At 34.2% G+C, this 26,431-nt stretch overlaps 1 protein-coding gene and 1 long non-coding RNA gene across 4 annotated transcripts; one reads left to right on the top strand and one right to left on the bottom strand.

Moving 5' to 3' along the window:
- Positions 1-4,278: 4,278 nt before the first annotated feature.
- Positions 4,279-9,340, bottom strand: LOC139867015 (uncharacterized). 3 transcript variants are annotated; one of them, XR_011765726.1, is made up of 5 exons: positions 9,133-9,340; positions 6,275-6,320; positions 4,777-4,860; positions 4,607-4,691; positions 4,279-4,491 (listed from the first exon to the last, which is right to left on the bottom strand). It is a non-coding gene; the product is annotated as an uncharacterized lncRNA (long non-coding RNA). The 3 variants fall into 3 exon arrangements; XR_011765725.1 differs by lacking the exon at positions 9,133-9,340 and adding an exon at positions 7,702-8,084; XR_011765724.1 differs by lacking the exon at positions 9,133-9,340 and having other exon boundaries at positions 6,275-7,556.
- A 10,046-nt stretch (positions 9,341-19,386) lies between these two features.
- Positions 19,387-20,893, top strand: LOC139867382 (uncharacterized). Its single transcript, XM_071855753.1, has one exon. It carries the CDS (start codon positions 19,415-19,417, stop codon positions 20,777-20,779), a length of 1,365 nt encoding a protein of 454 aa, XP_071711854.1. The 5' UTR covers positions 19,387-19,414; the 3' UTR covers positions 20,780-20,893.
- Positions 20,894-26,431: the final 5,538 nt, after the last annotated feature.

The raw sequence follows: 26,431 nt of genomic DNA, 5'->3' as shown, positions 1-26,431 counted from the left end.
TTTTCTCATACTTACACTCCAAATTCTCTCTAAAAACACTCCTAACATCACACTTGATCATCTCCAAGCTTTTTCACCATCTTTTAGCTTCAATTACAAGCTTTAATCATCATAAAAATAACCATTCAAGAACACTTCAAGAAATCTTTCAAACTTGCTAGCTTACTTCCAATCTTGCAAATCCATTTCAAGTGATCATCCAATCTCAAGAAATCTTTCTTATTTACAGTAAGATATCTTTCTAATTCAAGGTAATACTCATACTCAAACTTTGATTCAATTTCTATAACTATAACAATCTTATTTCAAATGGAAATCTTACTTGAACTTGTTTTCGTGTCATGATTCTACTTCAAGAACTTTCAAGCCATCCAAGGATCCTTTGAAGCTAGATCTATTTTTATATTTTCCAGTAGGTTTATCCACAAAACTTGAGGTAGTAATAATGTTCATAACATTATTCGATTCATACATATAAAGCTATCTTATTCGAAGATTTAAACTTGTAATCATTAGAACATAGTTTAGTTAATTCTAAACTTGTTCGCAAACAAAGTTAATCCTTCTAACTTGACTTTTAAAATCAACTAAACACATGTTCTATATCTATATGATATGCTAACTTAATGATTTAAAACCTGGAAACACGAAGAACACCGTAAAACCGGACATACGCCGTCGTAGTGAAACCGGGGGCTGTTTTGGGTTAGAAAAAAAAAACTATCTTAATCTTTGAATTGGAAGTTTGTTTTCTGGAAAAATTATATTACATATGAACATGATACTATATCCAAAAATCATGGTTAAACACAAAGTGGAAGTATGTTTTTCAAAATGGTCATCAAGATGTCGTTCTTTCGACGGAAATGACTACCTCTTTAAAAAATGATTTGTAACCTATATTTCCGACTATAAACTTATAATTTTTCTGTTTAGTTTCATAAATTTCAGTTCATTATGAAACCATAGCAACTTGAATCACTCAATACAGATTTGAAACGAAGAAATGACGGGTAAAACAAAATTGGATAAATTTGCTAGTTTTAGCTACGAAAATTTTGTAACAAATCTAGAATAAACATATCCTAACTAATTTATATTGTATTATACATATTATGTAATCTTGGGATACCATAGACACGTATGCAATGTTTTGACATATCATATCGACCCATCTATATATATATATTTCGGAACAACCATAGACACTCTATATGCAGTAATGTTTGAGTTAGCTATACAAGGTTGAGGTTGATTCCAAAATATTATATATACTTTGAGTTGTGATCTAGCCTGAGACTTGTATACACTGGGTCATGGATTGATTTGAGATAATATATATTGATTTATTTCAGCACATCTAACTGTGGACAACTAGTTGTACGTTACTAACGAGGACTGCTAACTTAATAAACTTAAATCATAAAAACGTAATAAAAAATGTTGTGAACATATTTAAATCATACTTTGATATATATGTACATATATTTGTTATAGGTTCTTGAATCGACCAGTGGCCAAGTCTTATTTTCAACAAAGAAAAAATCTTTGAAAGTGAGTTATAGTCTCACTTTTAAATTCTATTATTTTTGGGATGAGAATACATGCAGTTTTATAAATGTTTTACAAAATAGACACAAATGATCAAAATTACATTCTATGTTGAATTATCGAACCGAATATGCCCCTTTTTAGCTTGGTAGCCTAAGAATTGGTGTTTATTATAATTGCCACCAATTGACGCGAATCCTAAAGATAGATCTATTTGGCCCAACAAGCCTCATCCGAGTTACAGATGCTTTAGTACTTCGATTTATCATGCCCGATGAGAGTCCCGGAATGATGGGGATATTCTATATGCATCATGTTAAGGTCGGTTACCAGGTGTTCATCATATGAATGATTTTTATGCAGATTGCATGTTGTTTATGAGAAATGAAAATATGAAATCTTGTGGTCTATTATTACGATTTGATAAATATATAGGTTAAACCTATAACTCACCAACATTTTTGTTGACGTTTAAAACATGTTTATTCTCAGGTGATTATTAAGAGCTTCCGATGTTGCATGCTAATTTATGGACAAGAGTTAGAGTCAGCATGCTTGTATAATATTGTTTAAAAACTGCATTCGAAGACTTAAATTGATGTGTAATATTATTGTAAACCATTAAGTAATAATCGTGTGAAAACGCTATATTTTAGATTATCATTATTTGATAATCGTCGTAATATTTTTAAACCTTTATCGATAAAATAAAGGTTATGGTTTGTTTTAAAATCGAATGCAGACTTTGAAAAAACGTCTCATATAGAGGTCAAAACCTCGCAACGAAATCAATTAATATGGAACGTTTATAAATCGAAATGAACGAGACATTTCAGTAAAGAAAAGATCATTGAGTTAATTAGTATGATATATATTAGTTTTGTAATGTGCTATATAAGCATATGGTTGGATGAATAAAGATATATGAATTAAAAATTAAATATGTACATCAAAGGGCCATTGGCCTAGCGGTATCGAGGTGACCTCTTCAACCTATAGGTTGGGGGTTCGAGTCCCGTGGTGAGCATGTATATATTCGTGTTTAAATTCATGTATTGGTGTGTGCGTTTGCCTTTCAAAAAAAAAAAAATTTAATATGTACTCCGTAAATTTGCAAGTTAGCAAGTTGAAAAAATAGCAAGAAGCAAGTACCACTCCAATGCCAAAAACTAACCGAATCGAACTATACGTCATGGTCGATTATGGTTGAAACGGTATGAAAGGCATGCGGTTTATGGGAGGCGGTGGATCTTGTAAAACCGGAGGAGTGGTGGAAGCAAGAAAGAACCACACGACGAAGGGCACTATCTTCCAAACTCTACCGGAAGATATTTTATTGCAAGTGGCTAAACATAACGACGCAAAGGATGTTTGGGAAGCAATTAAGACACGTTATTTAGGAGTCGATCGTGTCCAAAAGGCTCGTCTACAAACTTTTAGGAGTGAATTGGAGATGTTAAATATGAAAGAGAATGAGACTATGAACGACTTTTCGGGCAAGATAAGTGGTATAGTTGTCAAATTTAAAAGTCTCGGTTCAAATCTTGAAGAAGAAGTGATTGTGAGAAAGCTTCTAAAATCAGCCCCAAAAAAGTATCTACCAATTTGCTTCTATCGAGCAATACTCGGATCTTGAAAAAATGTCTTTTGAAGAAGTCGTGGGAAGACTCAAAGCGTATGAAGAAAGACTTAAAAGCCATGATGAAGAAGGTGAAAAACAAGAAAAATTGTTGTTTGCAGGAGGGGAGCATGATAGTAAGCAAGGTGGACGAGGAAGGGGTCGTGGAAGAGGATTTGGTAGAGGAGAAAGAGGATGTGGAAGAGGCACGGGTCAAGTTGACAAGGAGTTAAGATGCTATGATTGTGAATCGTTTGGGCACTTTGTAAGAGAGTGTACAAAGTGAAAAGATAAAGACAAAATTTGATTGAAAAGGATGAACCGAATTTGTTGTGATGAATAGACGAGTAGTATGAATAAAACTGATTAAGGGAGTGATTGTTGGGTTAATCGAGTTTTACGTTTTAAGAAAGTATTTATTAAACATTTAGTTTAATTATTATGAAGTTTCTTGAAAACTCATATGGTCAAAACTTGGTGAGAAAGAAAAGATTAGTTAGTATGATATAATTTCTATTATTAGTTTTGTAACTAGTAAATGAAAAGCCCGCTTCGCTGGGCCACGTTGTTTGCATGCGGGATGGTTATCAATTACGGAGTATATGTTTTCCATTAAAATATAATATAATTGATTAAAATGCTTGCACAAATAATAATTGTTAAACAAAGAAAATAATAATCAATATGAACAATCTATTTATATACATTAACAATATTTAATAGGGATATAATTAGAAAATCCAAAAGATATATAATCCATTAATATATAATATAATTGATTAAAAAATTTCACAAATAAATAATTGTTACACAAAAGTAAATAATAATCGATATGAACAACATATTTATGTACGTTAACAAGATCTAATAAGGTTATAATTAAAAAATCCAAAACATATATAATCATAAAATTAAAAAAATAATAAGCTATAAATATTAAAAAATAAATTTAAAAAATTAAACACTTTAAAGATAAGTTAAAAAAAACCCTTATGTGGTATCCATGTGTGATACATGAATTGGTATTGGTAATGAATGTTAAAAAAGAATTTAAATATGAATTAGCATTGATCATACATGAACTTACAATAACTAATAAAATTGTAGGAAAAGTACAACAATTAGTATATACAAGCATGAGGCCAACCGCGCGTTGCGGTGGCCAACCTCAGTTTTTGTAAATTGTATATTGTTTTGGGTAGTATTATACGGTCAATATTACATGATCCTTTTTATAAAGTTGGTCGTATACTTCTTGCCTCTAGCTAACAATGTCGTATTGTCGTTCTTATGCTCTGCGAGTACCACGTTTTAAAAGTAACCTGCACATCATAGCAAATGATGACAGTCATGTAGTTAGTTAAAGTATCATGATAATTAGAAGTAGAATGAGAAAAATAACTAAAAAGTAATTAGCATAATGACGTAATTTAGAACCTCGTCTCGTTTTTGGACATAGTCTCCTTCTTTTTAGCGAATGTGATGCTGCAAGTCTTTGTTGCTCCAGTTGCCACAACGCTACCTACATGTTATATTTATATTATCTTTATAATATAAAACTATATAAGAAGACGTTTATTTGCCACCAAGGAGTGAATGTGACAAACCTTGCAGAAATCTGAAGTTGATAACATTCTGCTCAAGTGGTGTCAAAATGCACAATTCCTACTATTTTATGTCTATTTATGCATCTGCATCAACAGTTTAGTATGAGGTTACAAATCTATTACATATAAACTTTTGACTTTTTATTTTTTTTGAAAAGCAAAAAGAATATTATTAATATTACTCGAATTATAGTATTACAAGTCCCTATATGCTACTATACTTTGCTATAGACAATCGAAACAGTCGGAAAAGTGGAATGAGATAAAACTAAATTGGAGAATCTGGAGTGACGTATACTAGCTAACACTATGAGGGAACGAACTTGAGTATTCAAGCGGGGGAGGAGGGCGCAACCGTGCCGATCAAGCGGCGACAAAGTTGACACACAACCAACCCATTTAATCTACCCCACATAGGCTAACTAGAATAACGAACACTACCTGATTAAAACTATCTACATTTTAACCGACACCCGTGCGAGATGAGGGAGATGATACATAGAATGACGGGTTGAGAAGCCATTGGTGCCACTCGATTGGTATTTTTTTTTTTGAACGGTTTGAAATCCAACTAAAACTTTGGGTTTGTATTTCAGAAATTATTGCTGCGGGATTCCATATTTTTCCGGAAAAGATCTTCAGGTTTCTGTGTTTCCATATAATGTAACACGTGATCCATTTAGTAGCTTGCCAAAGGGACGAACCGGTTGAGTTATATGTGAAGCCTTGATCGGTGATGGTGGCTTCGTTGATGTTAGATATAAATGCGCTGTTTTGATTCCACCAGTCGAGAATTTGTGACCAAATTGGAGACACTTTTTGACAATTTACCAATGTATGTTCAGTGGTTTCGATATGATGCTCGCATAAGGGATAGTTGGTACTGATACATTTTAACTAATAGTTGGTACGCATAAAGTATGGTTGGAATGAAGTAGAAATAATAGTAAACCACATCAAAGTTGTTGCATAAACGGTTGCAAATTCACCATTTAGGAATTAAATACATCTCGAATTTGCTCAAATCAACAAATATGCCAACATGACTAATCATAGTTTTTTTCTAAATAGAATGATTCAAGAGGTATTGACCCGATGCTTAAGATCCGTGGGCCCACCATGTGTTTGGCTTGAATCAGAAACAGGCGCCATTCCTTCACATTATGGGTATCGAGGGGAGATATTTTAAAGGCACACGTCCCTTTCGGGGTGGGGTTGCCATAGGCAAACAGGGTTAAGGCGTACTTGCCAAAATACACTTTTTTTGAATCAGAACAGGTATTGACCCATTAACATTAAAAATTCCCTTTGATCTACTTTCAGCCCATTTGAATCATTCAATCCATTTAAGTTGTTCCAACATTGGTTAAATTCTTTAATATAACCCATATGACCCCTTAAGAAAGAATAATAAGGTAGATCAAACAGTTCATAGACTATTGGGTCAAAATTGACACCTCTACTTAAAATGGGCACGAATAAATAAGATATTATGTACCTGTAGTGCCAATCGATATATCACCAGGGTTCCACCAATTAAAGAGCTGAAGGATGGTAAATTGCCCAAAAAATCAGTTGCAACAATATAAAAACCATGCACACAAACCAAAAGTTACGAAAGAAAAAGCACATAGTAGACAAAATAAATGCAATTCAGCACATATCACACATAAAGAGCTGACCGTATGTTCTACATTCACAATTTTATCTCGAAATGATATCACATGATAATCAAACAATAAAAGTAGAAAGTATGAAGTGTGAATAAAAAACGTATGTTTGTTCTCCATTTTGAATCATTTAAATATGAATGGGTCGATATGGTTTAAATCTTTTTTGTAACAGGTCAAATGAGTAGACATTGAAATTCTAAAAGGAAATACGTCAAAAATCTTTCAAGCAAAAAACTACCTAAACTATTTTAGTATGATAGTATATAGTAAATAAATCGTAATCATATTTTATAAGATAATCAATTACTTTAAATAAGGGTCTGTATGAAACTTGCCCATTTTTAACCTAATTTGTTTGGACCCATTGCCTATATTCTTCCCAACTGACCCATCTTTTTGAAATAATATAGATTTTTTTATTCATATTTGACACACAACTCGTATAAAATTTAAACAACTGTTGGATAAGTGTTCAGATCAACCTTCCCCAACCCGTATTGACACTAAAATTTTGCATATTGAGTTTTGACCCAATTTTAATCCATTTATTTTCCATATTGAGTTTTGACCCATATATAATCCATTTGACCTATTAACCCATTGACCCGCCCATTATCCACCTCTAGAAAACAACACCTATTGATTTATTGGATGCATTTAAGTTACACCAAACAAAGTAGTCAGTTCACATATCCACGATTGACTATAAGCACCTCCAGTACTGTTAATCCATCGGTAACAATAACAGCTGCTTCAAGATCAGAACACATGATTATACCTTTTAACATTGACTTAATTTGTCAATTCAAACATATACAGAATATGCTACCGTTTCAATTACCCTATACTATAGATCATGAACATTAGCAGCAACAACATGCTCTTGCAATTAAGAAGTCACTTAGTGGAGTCTGTTTGTGAACACATGTAATAATAGAATAAGATATGAAGACATAGTGAAACCGTAATCTAGTGAAAATAGAATAACCAATGCGAAGAAATGAGCTTAGAATCATCACCTCATAAGTTTTTCCTTTTCTAACTTGAAGATCTCAACAAAACAAATATATATAGATTTTTTTACTTTTTTATTTGAACAAAAAAAGTCAAAGCTGACCAAATGTTTATATGAAGTATGTTAGGCCATTGGATTATGAGTCCATGTACAGAAGAAAGAGCACATTGATTAGATAAATCTAATGTTTAACATTTAATAATTATTAAAAAATGGGTAAATTTGAAGAACACATACCTCATAACACATCTTCAGACCAATATAGCGTTTCTTCTTCTCAAAAACAAACCCAACTCACCACCGAGGCATTTGCCTGAGTGGTATCGCGGTGGTGTTTAACACCCTCGCCGGGTAAGAGGTCCAGGGTTCGAACCTGGCTTCTGAATGACCAAATTAAACATGGACTGAAATAGGCTCCATTGAGGTCAGCCCAAAGGGAAGGTTTTACCGACCCGATCCGGGACTAAGGTCCGGCCCGCCTGCCCCTCGGGATGGTTTAAGGGTTCGGATCCCTGTGATCGTGGTTCGGGTTTCCTGCCCGAACGTGTGTGTGTGCAAATGATGACTAGGCTTCGGTCCGGACTGATGCAATCTTGCCGTTCAAAAAAAAAAAAAAAAAAAAAAAAAAAACCAACTCAGACCTCCAGATGATTAAGACAAACCCTAGAAAGAAAAAACAAAAAACAAAATAAAAAACCCAATTATAATAACGATTATAACATTAAATCGTCTTTTCTATCTGTTCGCAACACTCACCGTCAACAACAATGGAGCGTTACCTCAGGAAGAGGAAACCATAACAGAAATCCAACGGAAAAAACCCATCGCAACAACAAAACCCTAGCAAAAGATGAAGAAGAAACCGCGCTTTGCTGCGGGATTTTAATATCAACCGCAAAACTAACCTTAAAAAAGGAAGCTTCAAGACATGATAAACCTAGAGCAATAATTTATGAAACATGGACTAAATTTTGGAAAATTTCGTAACAGACAAAAAGCGAAGATCTAACCAACAGTTTTTTCGTTATTATGCTATATACATACAGCTGAATACACACCATGGGCAAGACTCTGACCAAATCTTGATGACACATGCTGTTTCGTTTAGTAGATAATTTTGGGTCCGAACTTTTTCTAAAGTAGTACTTGCAACCTTAATTATTGGCATTGTAAATGGTCTGATTCCTTTAGCAAGCTACAGTATATAAAAACACCAATCACTCAAAGCACCAACTAAATTTATAGCTATTATCTTAGTCTACATAAATTGTTGTACCTGTTAGTGATATAGAAGTTAAGCGTGGATGAAAAAACAAAGAGAAAGTGGATTATAACAATCGATAGACATACATACAACTGTACATAACCCAATTCAAAGCAAACTATTGTTCTATCAACCTGAAGCAACACCATAAATCAACACATTACATATAATCAAGTTCATATTGCATAGAATCAATATAAATATAGCAACATCAATATATTAATTTCATAGATATGAAAAACAGAATACATAAACCCATACTCTGTAAAAATCGATGACTAATGTGAAAATCATTGAGAAACTCATATATAAAATTTCCAAGCTTTTATTCTATTCCTTTTCCAATTTTGCTTACAACAAATTAAACAAAAATAAATGAGAAAGAAAAAAAGGTGTTAACGAACCTGCTTAACAGCCGCAATCAATTCTAAACTCAAACACAAACCTGCAACAACCCAGATCTATCGGCGCCGGAATCTGAAACCAAAGAAGGCAAAAATCTCCGGGTTAGTCGACGACGACGATGGTTGGCTCGAAACTGAAATCAAACAGACGACGGCACCAGAAATCGGCGAGCACCTGGGTTGAACCGATGATGATGATGATGATGATGATGATGATGATGATTTTGTATTTTTGGTTCATGGATTCTGCTGAAGAAACTTCAGGAAGGTTGCAGGTGTAGCTGTATGAAAGAGGGGGAAAAAATTAAAAAATAAAACGTGGTACAGTATAACAGTTTAAAAGGTGACGGGGGTATAGATGCACAAACTGTATTCGGACAAAAAAAAAACCGGATTTTTTTGTCCGGATTTTTCGGAACCGGTTCCGGATCCGGTTCCGGTTCTCGGCGTCGGATTTTTTTCGGATTTTTTTCCGGAACCGGTTCTTTTTCGGATCTCGATCGGATTTTTTCGGATTTTTCTTGGACTAGGATTCGATTTTGCGAATTATATTTTTACCGGTTCTATTTTTTTAACGTTTGACAACAATAATATAATCGGTATAAAGAAAAGTTATAATGCTCAACTGCTTAACACAATAGATAATATAAATAACAATATTCGAACAATACAATTATATAAATAACACTTTTATTCGAACGATACAATAATAAAAATAAAAACACTTTTATTCGAACAATACAATTATAATTAATACATTTCGAGCTTCGGCATGGCCATCACCCAATAATGTATTAAGACTAAAGTATATCGAGCTTCGGCATGGCCATCACCCGTTATACTTTAGTCGTCAAATGACCCAAATGTGTTATCTTGTTGAGCGCGTTGAGGATGGTGCCTTCGATCGTAGTCTTCAAAAGCGGGGTCATCAACTAGAGAAAGGTAAGCTTGTTGGTAACCCGATACATTCATTTCGGTTTGGTCCATATCAAACGGTTCATAGTCACCTTCATCCACTTCGTTTAGTTCATTGTCGGAATTCTCTTCGGTTGTTGTAGGTGATAATCCCGCTAAATTTTCTTCAAACTCTATACATTCTTCAATGTCGTTATATAACGGACCTTCTAATGAAGTTTTATCTTGTATCCTATCTACCCCATCCAAATAATCTTTCAAACATACACATACTTTCACAGCTTGGGGGGTAAGTCTTGACCTTCTTTCCGATATAATTCGACCACTCAAAGAAAAGGCCGATTCGGAAGCTACGGTTGAAGCTTGAACGGTAAATAAGTCACGAGCCATAATGCTTAATATTGGATATGTGTCTTGTTTTGTTTCCCACCATTTTAAAATTTCAAGGTTGTTAAATTGTTCTTCACTCATGTTTAGTGCAAAGTTTGCCATCTTATAATTTCCCAACTCGCTTGTGGGTGCCGATGTTCGTGCGCGTTTGGAAGCGTCTTCACGTACCAAGTTAAAAAGACTTATTTTGAGGTATCGGCTCCTTCGAGAAGATGATCCGGGTTGGTCAACAATTGGGTTTGATTGTCGACCATATTTTGTTGCATAAATACCAAACATATTCTCAAAAACATCATTAAAAGCGTGTACTTGGTTCAAAAGGTAGTTGGGTTATCGATTAAATTGTAAAAACTTTATCGATTAAATTATATTCTTCTAAAGTGTCTTGTAACGCTTTTTTTATATTATTACCGTTATGTGGATAACCAAATATTTTAAAATCGATAACACGTTTCATTAAAAGCCACGAATCGGGATTAAACCAATGAGCGGTAACGGCTAAATAAGAATTTGCCGTTCCATGTGGTGCGCTCCAAACATCACAAGTTATAGAAACCCTATGTTTATATGTTCGAAAACCTTCAATTATTTCAGTTTTAGCTTTTTTCCATAATTTAAAGGCGTCACGTCTTAAGGTAGAACGACTTACATTGCTATATCGCGGTTGTAGTCGATTCCGAATTAGCTCCGTAAGCCTTGGATTGTCGAAGTGGTTGAAAGGAAGCGCTTGTTGAATGACAAATCTTGCCGAAGAGCTTCGGCATCGTATTCAAAAATCGAACCATCGGCCCGCATTGTTTGTTGTCTCGGGTCTTGCCTTGCACTACAACTTTTGTCAAGATGTTTTCTTAACGTTGTATTACCCGAAACACCCATGAACTTCATACATTGTGTACAACGAGCTTTTTCCGCACCATCCTTCATTACACACAACTCGAATTTGGACCAAACGTCCCCTTTTCGCTTTGTTTCTTTTTTGTAATCAATATCGGCCGTAGTGTAGCCTTGTGAAGATGTTCCAACGGAAGCGGAACCGGAAACGGAAGCTTGTGAATTATCCATTATGGGATAATTAGACTAGAGATTAGAGAATATTTAGTGATTTAGAAATAAATATGAGAATGTTTGTTGGTGCATTTTCAACCAAGGCATTACCATGTATTTATAATGGACTTTGTGGGGTTAAAATGGTAAAAAAAAAAAACTCAAAAAACTGCAAAAAAAGGCTGAAACAGCAAAAAAAAAAAAAAAAAAAAAAAACGGCTAGTTTTTTGAAAAACCGGATCGGATCCGGATCCGGATCCAAACCGGATCGGATAAAATCCGGTTTATATCCGGAAAAAATCCGGTTTTCTTGAAAAACTGGATCCGGGTGAAACCGGATCGGATCTCGGATCCGGATCCGGTTTTTGCTGTGTCCGGTTTTGCTTGGATCCGGTTCCGGATCGGGTCACCGGATCGGATCTGGATCCGATTTTTTTGCCCATCTATACGTGGGGGTGAGGAGTTGGGAAAATGCGTAGGACCCACTACGCAAATTAGTATGTTGTATATAATATAATTATAATAATAATATAATTTAATGTGCTATATATGCATACTAGTTTAATACCCGCGAATTCGCGGTATTATATAAGAATTTTTCGTACTCTGCAAATTTGTGATAAAGCAACATTTTGTTAGTACTCCATATTAAATATCAAATATTATTTTAACCAAATAATATGACTAAACGTACGTATAAATTAATCATTTAGAAGTAGTACATTTCATCTCATGATAATACAAGAAATTAATATAATAAACTCAAAAGATAAGACATCACATTACTTGGAATGGAATAAAATTGTCCCTTGTGTAATGTGAAGATATACTTCACCGAATATCAAGTGTTTGTGATATCTCGCAAGAAATAGTTCACAGAATTGCAAGTGTTCGAGATATCTCGAGGCATGTGGGCGGGGGTAACTGCAATTCCAGGATACATGAAATCAAAAGAAGCTAAGCTGATAGTAAATAATAACTCAATAAGATCATAGCATATGTAATAGTAGTACTAATAAAAGAAAGTGACCCAAAATAAAGTGACCCGCAGAAGTGAGGTTGAACTCCATTCCTCCAATGAATGCAACATTGTTATTTAAACATTCCAAAATATAAATAAACTGCTTGGTTGATCTTATGTATCTTAGTATAAAAGCTAAGAACGGTCATGAATGAAACACCTTGTATTTTAGGTAATTTGATGGTATTATAGGTGTTTAACTACAATGCTAGTTTTGTGCTACCTCTGATGTTTACTTAGATCCTCATAAATTGTTGTGTATCAATTCAGAAGTAATGACACACAATTCAGAATTATTCAAATCAATAAACTCAATGATTAATCATCAAGGTCAAAACTAAGAGTCAAAACAAAAGCAATTTTCGTAAGGTTAATACTTATATATACAACAAAATCACGCTAATCACTCTCTTCTAAAACAAAAGTGTTTAAACCGGATTAATATATCCTGGCATGTATTATTACACAAAGTGTATTTTGAGACGCATAATAAAACTTAACTCGTATAATGAAATAAATGTCACATCCCATCATGGTATTATCCATGAGAATATTAATACTTATTTGAATCAAAAGTGTTTCGGGTCTCCACATAAGAATTTCAATTTGAGCCGTCAGTTTATCACCCAATGGCCACCCATTAAAACATTGTTACATTAAATTAAAAAGGCAGGAGTCTCCTTAAAAACTACCCATTTGACCCTATCAGATACAATTTTATAACGAAAGAACCATCATTCATCATTTTTTTCCAAATGATGAATCAAAATCAAAATGTTAAAGAAAAGGAAAAAATATTGTTTCAAAAGATTACCGGTGGAAGTCAAGCGCATAGTCTCTCCACATTTAGAGGGTAAGGTTGGCGGTGTTTTTTTTTTTTTTTTTTAAAACCCTAAATATAACGACTAACCTGATATCACAGCTGCTTGCAGTGTTTCAAGGACCAGATGCATTGTCTCATCAGAAGCATGCAAAGTATTGCAGATTAAGATAAAGACTAAATACACGGTTAGTTAATAGATAGTAAATATAGTTTTATAGTACCTGCTCAAGAAGTTTTGTAAGTGATGAGAACAGGACCAATATATGCGACTGCGGTATTCCTCTATTTGTGTCAGGTAAAGTTGAGAAAGTGTACGACACGCACCAACTTTGATAGGTGGAGGTCTATACTTCATATTTAATATATGGGTATGAACTAACATATGAATGAAATGATAAATGTAAATATAAAAAGAACGATAGGAGCTTACACATCCATCCCGATTGCCTGGATAGCAGCATAGAGGAAATGATCAATAACACCTTGGTTGATCTGTATACAAAAGAAGCAAAGATGCGAATAGTTTCTTTGTGAAATATAAAGCATTATTATTATTATTATTATTATTGATTATTACCACAGATGAGAACTTAGCAATTGACGAAAACATATGAGCATAAAGAAAGGGAAAATCACGTACACATGCACAACATATAACAATCGGTTAATACTTAATGTTTAAGAAGATTTTAGGAATATTATTAACGCTACCTGTTGCCATGTATTCAGCAAAAATTTGCTCCAAGAGATTCCTCACATTGACTCCAGAAAATGCGGAAACCTAAAAACAAATGTAGAGAAGGACATTGTGATTTGCAAAATGAAAAAACTCAAATTATCATACTAATACCATTTGCAATTAATTTATATAGTAATGTAAAGTAATGGTAACAGTATTAAGGATAGTCATAACCTCAACTTCAAGCAATTGTTGTGACACAGAGGATAAAGCAAAAAGAGTAGCCTCCCTCATCTACCAAATTATGTGTTCCAGATAAATATTAAGGATGGTGTACTATAAGTATATAACTAAAAGAGTCGAAGGGATATAGTGTAAGCAAACATGTTACAACACACAACATCCATAATTTTGAAATCCAAGCTAATATTGACTTTGCTTTAATATGAAGAGAGGATTGGTCAAAGTACGTACATAGTTTTGACCAATAAAAGGTTCTGAATAACTCCATTATTCATGAAAGTTCGAATGGCTGCAAACAACTAATATGTTCTGGACAAGTCTTACATGATCAAGATGATTCGGTATCATCAGTGACATTCAAGTAAACCTTCACAGCCAATAACAAGGATCTTCACTTGGTAATACCTGAAAAAGAGATCAATGTAAGATATAATAAGTTTTTTTGTGTTTAAAAACAAAAACGAATCAAACTCTGATATGCTATACAGTTGATACAAAAACGTCTACACACATAAAGAGTCAATAACCAGTCTCTTTCTCTTCATCATTGAAATTGAAAATAATATTTAAATTACTTTCATAATCATAACAAAATGATCCACTAAGACTACAAGATGCTTTCCTTAACAGTTCCTAGTAAAAGCTTTGAATGACCCAAACCAAGTATGATACACCTGCTACCCTTATCAAAATTTGTGGACCAAGTACAATTGTCTTTATTGCAATTTGTCATTTAAAGTCGAATACAGAAAAGAAAAAAAAAAGAACAAATGATATATGTAAGTCAATTTAAAACTAAGGTTATCCAATCCTTCAATACATTTTTCAACATTTACCAAATAAAAAAACCCATATTGACACCTATATATTAATAAATTCAAACAATGTGTACCATAAAAAAGTACTATGTGATGCAAATGAAATGAAAGTAGCTGGTTAGTTGTTTTAGTTCATACGATTCTTGACAGCAATAATAGTAAAATCTAAAAAACACAAACACACAAAAGAATAGAAAAAACATTACATCCCATACTTGTAGGTTCCAGAAAAACCTTGCAACTCACAACAGAAGTCTAAAAGAAAGGCACAAGATGTCCATCATCGCAATAAGTTCTTGTTACGTGGAATATATTTGCTTATTCCAACTGAAATATTATTAGAGAAATTTCTTTTATAGTTTCATAGTTCATATAGCTCAAACGTAAAATACATATATAGAGTAGTTCAAATGTACCTATAATTTTGTACCTTAATTGTCCCAGTTTTAGGCACAACAACTTGTATCCATAGTTTCTCCTGCACATCATAACAATCAAATTATGTATATACATCATCTTCATTAGAACCTAAGTTCAAGTACTATGAGTAAACTAACCACCTCTATGTAATGCTCTGAGTCACAAATATTTATTGATTGATTCAGACTGTATTTGTTATTAAAACATAAGTGTTAACAAACAGGTATCATTATTACCAATAAACTACTGCGCTGAACCATACAAATTTAATAGGTAAAATTAAATTTGAAAAAGGAGATGATCAAACATTACTCGTTTTAATATGTTATCCAACCCACTGATGTTGTCCAACGAAACACATTTCAATCTCTACAATATATTACTCATTATAACATTGTATCGAGCCCGCACATGTTGTCACCTCTATATTGAGCGAGCTTCATGATCAAGTGAAATATAGCATAAAGGAAATAAATAACGATAACCAGTCAAATCCATCTCCATTACTTTAAAATTTTGAGCCAGTTAACATTGGTACCTGAAATCATTAGTCAAGGTTCACACATCGGAATTAGCACGCTCACAAAAATATATATTATTAACTAATTAATAATTAATTAATAATTAATTAAAAATATATTTTCAAAAATTAATTGAAAATAGGATAATTAATTATTAACTAATTAATAATTAATTGAAAATATGATAATTAATTATTAACTAATTAATTGAAAATATATATTTTCAATTAATAATTAATTGGAAATAGGATAATTAATTATTAACTAATTAATAATTAATACCTTCTTTTGTGTTTAATTGATGCATCATGTTGATTAAGTTGTATATGATGGCAGGCTGTCTATTGAATCTTCGTTGTCTTTTGAAAAAAAATATCGATGTTGAAGAAGGAATTGAGGTATGTATTCTGATCTTGAATCTTTTTTCAACTATTTTGTTATAGTTATGATGTTGCAAAATATTACAATTACCATATGTGCCATTCTGTAATGCATTAGTAAATGAGGTTTTACATAAAGCATTTCAAAAGGTTGTGTATGATGGTAGGTTGTCAATTGTATTTTTAAGGGATATTATGTAAGTCACCGTTAATTCTTAAATGGGTTTGGTATTTCGTTTATATATTGTAAATCAAAAAAAAAAAAAAAACTCAGTTTATTAGAGATGGATGCTCCATTTCTAATGAATTATAAAACCTTCAAACTAAATTAGTCAGTCATCACTAAAAGTCAGGTCAAATTCGGAAAAAGTTGGTCAACGTCGGTCAAAAGTTGAGTTTTCGTCCGGCCTTGTACTATTGTAAACGAAATACCAAACCCATTTAAGAATTAGCTGTGACTTACATAATATCCCTTAAAAATACAATTGACAACCTACCATCATACACAACCTTTTGAAATGCTTTATGTAAAACTTCATTTACTAATGCATTACAGAATGGCACATATGGTAATTGTAATATTTTGCAACATCATAACTATAACAAAATAGTTGAAAAAAGATTCAAGATCAGAATACATACCTCAATTCCTTCTTCAACATCGATATTTTTTTTCAAAAGACAACGTAGATTCAATAGACAACCTGCCATCATATACAAGTTAATCAACATGATGCATCAATTAACACACAAAAGAAGGTATTAATTATTAATTAGTTAATAATTAATTATCCTAATTTCAATTGTAATATACAGGAGTACCAAACGCCTCTTATAAAGGTTTGAGAAAATAATTCAAGGTTAATGAGGAACCTGATGATAAGAAGTTGTTTCTGGAATATATATAATCAGCATGAGGCCTTCATTTTTTTAACGATTTGATCTTCAATTGGTAGATCTATGATACCAAGTTTCGGTCGATCTTCACTGGTTTCGAATTTGCATATCAGATATAATCATATGAACCCTAAAAAATTAGGGTCAGTAAAAGAGAAAAACTGAAAGAAAAGAAAAAAAAGAAACACTCTTGAAGACGGAAAACAAATAAACACTCTTGAATGTTTCGCATGTGAGATTGTAATTCTGCAGAAACTGATGAAGAAACTAATGGAGATTATTTTTGATGGAGGTTATATTGACGGTTGAATAATACGGTGTATGTTTTTATTAATCTGTATTTGATCGTGGAGATAGACTCTAAAGTGATTGAATAAAGCAAGGTTAAAATAGTTAAGTTAACAAAATCCTTAGTTAAGATAGTAAAGTATTAGTTAAGAGAAATCCTATGCGTTAGATCTATTTTTTTAAGGGTGGGGATTAAATATTAAAGGGTTTTTTTTGAAAGTATTAATTAATATGCACTTTGCTTTAATATATAGAGAGGATGGCGCATATGGTTGGATGAATAAAGATATATGAATTAAAAATATTAAATATGTACTCCGTAAATTTGCCTAGTTAGACCGTTCCCTATGGATTCATCATAAGTTAGTTACCGGCTCCTATTGCTGATGTGACATTCATTATCCCTATAATACCATAAGCACCACTTCATTATCCATCATCATTACCCATCTTCATTGTCTCCGATTCTTTTCATTGTTTTGATGAAATTATCGGGTTGTGATTTAATAAAATTTTCATCTTTCGCCGAAAAAAAAAAAATCTTCACCATGCATTTAACCAACCATTCTTACACAGATATGGACCCACTCAATCACCTTTTCATCAAAAAACCCCTTAGCCTATTGTACAAATTTTAAACCATGTGGTACAACACCCTTTAATGCATATATATATGTATATTTTTTAAAGAGATTGTAGTTGATATTATATATATATATATATATATATATATATATATATATATATATATATATATATATATATATATATATATATATATATAATTATTAATATTTTGGTGTTACTTAAAATAAATATAAAAAGAAATAAATTAATGACGTGGCAGTTAAAAGGAAGATGTTTTAGTCATGATAGACAGTGTTTAGTTATAGAATTTTATGGGTTAGTTATAGGATTTGGGTGCTGATGTGGCGCTGTTGTAGTATATTAAGAGGATGAATAGTTTAGTTACGATAGAGAGTGGCCTTAGCATACAGTTTGTATTAAGATTTTTGCAAGTGGTTAAAGTCCACATTGATATTTAAAGTTTAGTTTTTATTTGTTAGTTTGTTTTAGTTTTATTCCAACAACAAGAAGATTATTACTGTCTGGTCATTTTAAGAGAATAAGAGATTTTAACACATAATAAGTTGCGGCATATGTTCATGCTAGCTTAACAAATATATGAATGATTTAAAGATTCGTAATGTTTAAGAGACCCTGAGCACCACCAAAGCTTGACTTTAGTGGTATGAGGTGAGATCCAACTTGGGGTACTATCAACCGAGATTTGATTCTCACTCCAAGCAGGGAGTTTTCAACTTTTAATGGTAATACCAACATTAATGCGATTTGGAAAGGTCTCTGAGGGGTTTTCTCAACCTTCAATGATACTGCAAATATCGTCACAAATTAGGTTTCCTCCTAACGCGTGTGTGAGTGACAAATGAGAGCATTCGATGTCGATGTTGCTTTAAAAAAAAAGAAAAAAAAGACCCTGAGCGGCTGAGCTTATCATTGATAAGTTATCAATACATTGAACCGTTTTGACAATACATCTGATTATGTGAACATATTAATATGGGCCAATAATTTAGCAAAGAGTAAATTATGTGGGCTACTATTTTACAACCCATTTGAGGCTAAAGAGATATTAAAAAAAAATAAAAATAAAAAAAGGTATCTGAGAAACATCAAAAAAGCCCAGTTTTTATCAAAAAAGGTCAAATTCCGTAATGATTTTTTTTTAATCTTGTGAGTGTGAATTTCAGATCTATACTTGTATACTTTCACAAATCTACTGATTCTGTTCTTCATACATCTCTACTCACACACAAACAAAATGCCATTAATTTGGAGATCAACAAACAATAACCTCATATTTCAAATATCAATATCTCTTTTCCTCACACTCATCTTCACCTTCATCAAGATCCTATCTTTTTTTCTTCATGGCCTTCATACTTACATTCACCCGGATGACGTCACTCCCCAAAACCCAAATTCATCTGGTATCAAAGCTGCAATCCGAAGACCGGGTGACTCATCATCTGAATTAAAACCCAGAAAGAAATCATCATCAAAATTTGAATTTGATGAACAAAAAGCTCAAATCTTTAGACTCAAGCTCAATCACAATCACCTTCAATCAAGACTTTATTTTGCACAATTTTCTGGGGTATTTAATTTCACTATTGTTTCCTGTTCTTCATTATTGGTTCACAATTTCTTACCTGTGTCCACCGATTCATCTGGGGTTCTCTCAAACGGTACATTGATCCCAATTTTGTTAGGGTTTATAGGGATTGCTAGGCTACTTTTTATAATTTCTAGGGTTTCATTTGAAAGATCTGCTTCCAAGACTTCTGAGAAACAATTGGGTCTTATAATTGGATTTTTAGGCACTTTAGTTGGCCTTTTAATCATTCTTGAAGTTATCCCTAGTTGGCTATTCGATTTCGGATTAAAGTTTGAATCTTTAGATGGATATGCAAAACTTTGTACTGCGATCTTTATGGGTTTTTTGGCCGGGATCTTATATGTTCCTGCTACTAAATTTGCACGTACTTATTGGCTCGGAACTGATCAGATTCGTTGCAATCTTTCGATGATTTATTGCGGGTGGTTTGGGAGAACACTGCTTTACATTAGCTACTTATTGACTATATTCACTTCATTACTCTGGATTAGTCCTTTTGCTGATTTACTTATTAACAAAAACATCAATATCAAGAACGTTAAACACGCTAATCGTTTAATTGGCTATGTGGGTATGTCAAGATCTGATTTTGAGAGCTTTAGATCATGTTGTTTGCTAGCAACTGGAGTTTTTAATTTAGTATCTTTGCGGGCGAATTTACAAATGTTTCTAAATGAAGCAGTGTTATCTTGGTACCAAAGATTACATGCTAGCAAGATACCCGATTTGGATTACAGTAGAGCGAAAGTGTTCTTGCATAATCATTATATTTGCCTTGCTGGGATACAATTCTTTACGCCACCTGCATTGGTACTTCTATTTCTTGGATTATCGCGGATTAATGACAATGTTCTTGATCATTTTCTATTTATGTGTAATGTGTTCCCTTGTTCTGCTTTGGTTAAAGAAATGGGTTTGTTTATGGGGTGGTGGGTTGTTTTAGTTTCAGGTTTAGTTGTTTCAGTTAACCTTTCTCTTTATAGGCAGGGGATTATGTATGTTTCTTGATGGTTTTTGTGTCTACATTTTGTTGTAGATTAAATCATGTCAAGTTTTGGCTAGAATTGGTTGTAGTTTTATGTGTTAGTGACACAATTCTGATACTTTTGGTTAGTTGTTTACTTCTTCTGTTATTCTTCTACATTTAAAGGATTAATGATTATGATATGGTGTAATGGAAATTGGTAAGTATGCAACTTTCCAAACACACTTCTTCAGTAAAACATTCAAATTCAAGATAATAGTAAAACATTCGTCTTCTTGTTAAACTTAAAAAAGCATACAACTTTACCATTTTTACATACTTGTAAGAAACATCAAAAGAAATCATCTTTGATAGTTTTCAAGAACATAACTTGAAGAGTAGTAGGACGACTCACTGGATTTTCCAATAGGCAAATAGCAGCAGTCTGAATGGTCTTCACTCTTCAACCTCGCATGTTTTGAATGTGCATTCACAACCGTTGGATCAAGCACATCGATAATACGACATTTCTTGATCTTTTGAAACACCCACCTGACCAAATTCCCACCTTCAACGTCTTTAAACTCCTGACCCGTCGGTTCTTTTCCGGTTGCCAACTCAAGAAGGATCACATTAAAGCTATAAGCATCATCCCGGGTTGTTTACCGCCAGCTTTGACCATACTCAGGTGGAATGTAACCAAATGTCCCAACTAAATCTGTGCTGACGTGGGTCTCACATGCACTTATTAACCGGCCAGCCCAAAGTCAGCAACTGTTGTTTCGAAATCTTCGCCAAGTAAGATGTTACTCGCCTTAATATCCCTGTGAATAATGTGAGGAATGAACCCATGGTGAAGAAAGGCTAACAACCCACAGGTGCAATTTTGACTCGTATGGTCCAACCCAAGATTCCAAAACCTGTGGGCCCAGTTTGGTTTCTTAACCAGATATTTTTTTTGGGTAAAGGGTTTCACCCGGTGAATATTATTTAAAAAAATAATAAAATTACAAAATAGGAACAAACGACCGCAAGCGCACCTTGCAGCTAGAACCTACAAACCAAAGTGGAACTAGCAAAACCATAAAAAATACTAACGACCCAACTCGACAAGGACCAAACTACAGCCAACCCGACTTCATTCCAAATGGAGTCGATGCTTTAGTAACCTTTTTCCCGGCCATAAACTCGGCTGTTTCATCTTTATCAGAATCAACATCACTCGGTTCATCCACTAGATCATTATTTAGAGCTCCGAAAGAATTTTGAATCTTGACTTGTGAACACTTACTTGTTCCACCTTCCGACCTTCTTTAATCCTCTTGAGCAACCTTCGGCAAGCCTGTATTAGTATCACATGGAGCCACAATCTTCTTGGGCCTGTAGACCATTTTTTGCTTCCCTCTTCCTACATTAAATCCATCAGTTGGCCTTCTCGTCTGATCATGTCCTGGATTCTTTCCTTTAATTCGAACTGATTGAAAACCATCAGTATCCACTATTTTAGTCACTACTGGTGGATTAATATGTTTTGGACATTGCATATCTTGATGACCAAAAACCTTGCAACCCGAGCAGCGTGGGGGGTTCCACTCATACTCTATCGTGACTGTATCCACCGTGCTTCTTTCACCCTTAATTCCAGGTAGGGATGGCAATGGATCGGATATGGATCGGGTGAGGCCGTATCCATATCCATATCCATTTTTTTTTTTATACTTTTCATCCATCCATATCCATATCCATCGGGTGAAGCGGCTTAATGGATAATTATCCATATCCGTTTAAATTTATTTTATTTTTAACAATTATAAGTGGTGGTTTACTATATACGATCAAAAGTAATATTTTTAATAGTTTATGCGACCGAAAGCCACATTTTACTAATCTATATAACAAATATTCAATAGATTACCTATTAAACGTGTAAAGATATCGACATGTAAGTTGCTTACTTTTGGTTACATGGAATCACATTTGAACCACCAAAGTACGATAAATACATTTGATTGTTTAAATAAAACAAAATATAAGAAGAAAGTTATATTTTTAGAGAAAATATAAAGAAAGATGAATATGAATATAATTAATGAAATATCACTACATAAATGATACTAATTTGAGTGATAAATTTATATATTTAGTTATTTCGGGTGAAAGCGGGTTCATCCATGGATGAAATTTTTTCATCCACATCCATATCCATATCCATTTAGATCGTCCATATCCACGAATAATCGGGTGGATCGGATGGATATCTACTGGATCGTGTATCCATTGCCATCCCTAATTCCAGGAGTAGCTACAGTTAGCTTCGATTTCAACTCATGCTCTGCCATTTTCTCGATCATTGCACGTGCATAGTTTGGCCTACCCCATGCCTCCACACACATGGTACTAGTATAAGAATCCAACATAATAGGGTTACCAATCTTGGATGCAATCATACTAAGGCCATCTGGATTGTAACCTGTTAAAGGAACATCATGTATTTTAACCCAAACAGGAACCTTCGTCAAATCTTCCTTGGTTAAAGATACATTAGCCGACCACTTTTTAAGAATAATCGGAACCGTTCTGATCATCCAAGGACCATTTTCGATGACATCTTGCATTCCCTTTGACGTGGCAAATTTGAAGAAGTAAAATCCTTTAGAGTTCATCATAGTCTTCTCGATTCCATATTTTCCCCAAGTATTCATAACATAGTTCTTTACGACGGGATAAGCCACTCGTTTTCCCTCAAAATAACCATATAGCGTGTTGCTATACCGATCAATTGCCTCCATTACAGAAGAAACTGGTAGCTCCACATCAATTCCTTCTTCCAAGCTGTTAGCGTTTTGCATTAAACGAAAATTGACCTGATTAAGATTTAACTTACCAGCTGTTACATTTACATATGATGCTTGAGGAGTTCGTGTAGATGTACTATGAGCTTGTTCACCAGTCTCCTTATTAATCCTACCTTGACTTAGATGCCCCTTCGTTTCACTGTGATCCATATTATGATCCTTCATAGGGTTGACTTGCGAATACTCATTCATGACAAAATCATCAACCGACTTTATATCCACAGAATGGACACTAACTAGATCATCATTCTCATCCTCTACTGAGGGAATTTTGAAACCTGGTTCATCCACCATATCAACATATTCCTTCTTTTTTGGACTAGAGGTGTTTCCACCACGAGCCGCCTCCTTGTCCACTCCACTACCATCCACCGACACCCTAACCGGGCTCCCTCCTAGAACAGGAAAATCATTCTTGTTGATTATCGTCTTTTCCCCATCATCATCGACCGAGTTACAGGCTGTATAATTATTACCCGCATCATCAGGTAACCGAATTGGAAGATCGAGACCCTTTACAGATCGATACTGATTTCCCTGTTCTTCAGGCTTAGAAATAGAGTCATCACTATCAGAAGCGTCAGATTTTAGATCGAACCCTCCAATTGTACGACTACGCAGAACCTTAGGTTCGATTACTAGGTTAGGTTTCTTCTTTTTTCCGGCCGAGCTCTTCCCCATAACCAGTAAATCGAGATTGCAACCAGGAGGATGATAAAAACGTTAGAAAACATAATCAAAATCAAAGAAATTGGACAAAGAAGGCTTACAATAATGATTCGATGTTAATCGCCATACAATTGCCCACAGTTATGAAGAGCATACGAGGGTAAGTGGGTTAAAGCACTGTTTTCTTAACCAGATATTCAAACTTCCATTAACCATCTACTCTTCAAAAAGCAGTTTGTCGTCACCAAACCAGCAGTACCTGAGTAACAAAACTAGATTATGATGTTTGACTTTCCCAAGTGTTTCCATTTCCGCCAAAAACTCTCGTTGACCTTGAGTTTTTGACTTATTCAGTTGTATGCCACAACACTCTTTATGAGGGGCGTTCTAAAGCACAACAAGAGGCGCAAGAACGATGAAACGTTCCCAAACTAATTTCTAATTTAGTTTGTGAAATACGACATACTTTTTTTCGCCATTTACAATAATTGCAACATCACAAATTTTGGATCATCATTAATTGCTCGAATGTTAAACATAAGTTTCAAAACACAACACGTTACGAGTTTACATCATTGGGAACTCAAGTCCCACAAGTTTAATAAATGTTTAACCAAAAGCGCCTTCCAAAAATCCACCACAAGCAAGCTAGACCAAACTCTTACCCTTGTCCTTCGATGTGCCACAATCTATAAAAAAAAAAAAAGTAAACAACGAAGGAGTAAGCTACAATGCTTAGTGAGTGCAATACTTATATGCATACATACATAAACCACTTACTTGCGCAACTTACACCCAACCGCATACAAGATAACATCACTAACGCATATAATCACAACCGAGTACAAGCTAGCATGTTAATTGCATAAAACAAGAATATAACACGCTACACTACTAGTAACAATATACGAACGCAATATGGTTAACCATACCCAAATGTGCTAGTCATCAAATGAATAGCTCCTACAACCCATGTATATGGCCAACAAAAGCGCCTCCCGATGGCACTACCATATACACCCGAGTGTGGCCAACAAAAAGTGCTCCCAATATTGACACTTACCACATCCTCACAAGTGGCCAACAAAGAGTGAACTTCTAAGTAGTCACACTCACCACTTTCCCAAACGCAATGTGGCCAATAAAGAGCAAGTCATTAAAGGCTTCACTCACCACTTTCCCCAAACGCAATGTGGCCAACAAAGAGCGAGTCATTCATTAGAGACATCACTCACCACTATACACCAAGTGGCCAACAAAGAGTAAATCCTTTGCAACCGGATAGTACTCGCCACTAAACATGCAAGCAAATAATTTATATACACACGCATATAAATACTCCACTCACCTCGAACAATTAGACGAGTCACGATCTCTCTAGGACTTCAAGCTTGATCCAAGAGCAAGTCACCTAGCACAAACGCAACATCAAGCTATAAACACTAGTAGCTTGACCCAAAATCTCCAAGTGCTAATTTGATCCAAATTGCACCCAAACTACCAACTAGGTCAAACAAGACCCAAATATCCCAAATCACTAATAGCTAGTGATTTGGTCCCAAACTCAACAAAATACAACTTAGGATCAAATGCTAGGAGCACTTCATGACCCATTTCCAATCAATGACTCATTTTGACCCAAATTGGGTTTATACCCACATCATACTTCCAACCCAAAACCCACAACTAGCTTCAAACACCCATTTGTGAGCTAGATGGGTTTTCTCAAGAACATGCAAGTTCAAACCCTGACATCAAATTGAATGAAAATCGGAGTTAGGACTTACCACCACTATCACAATGTAGCTAAGAACAAGATGAACAAGGTTAACTTTTGTACTTTGAAGAGATTCAACATCCTTCCTCCCCAAATCAAGATTTTTCTCACTAGAATTGGGTTTCTCACTCTAAAAGGGTTGAGAGAGTTTGTGTGTGTGGAAGACGAAATTAAAGTGAAGCTAAAACTGATTCACCAACCATAAGGCCGTCCATAAGTGAAAAGACCAATTTGCCCCCACTTAGACCCCTTTTAAAAACACAAAACAGCATCCAGACCCGCATCTAGCCGCATCGCGGCTCCCAAGCCCGCGGTGCGGCCCGTAGTGTATTTTGGCAAAAGAACTTGCCTTAATCAAATCCTTCAGTTCATACTAAGAGGCGCGCCGCGGCCCC

The sequence above is a fragment of the Rutidosis leptorrhynchoides genome, chromosome 9 (genome assembly GCF_046630445.1).
Source record: "Rutidosis leptorrhynchoides isolate AG116_Rl617_1_P2 chromosome 9, CSIRO_AGI_Rlap_v1, whole genome shotgun sequence".
Classification (NCBI taxonomy): domain Eukaryota; kingdom Viridiplantae; phylum Streptophyta; class Magnoliopsida; order Asterales; family Asteraceae; genus Rutidosis; species Rutidosis leptorrhynchoides.
The sequence above is the reverse complement of the archived record's forward strand: the minus strand, read 5'-3'. Positions and strand labels throughout refer to the sequence as shown.

Bases quoted from the DNA above. Each gene is read 5' to 3' on its own strand.
- LOC139867382 (XM_071855753.1), top strand. From the start codon at position 19,415: ATGCCATTAATTTGGAGATCAACAAACAATAACCTCATATTTCAAATA.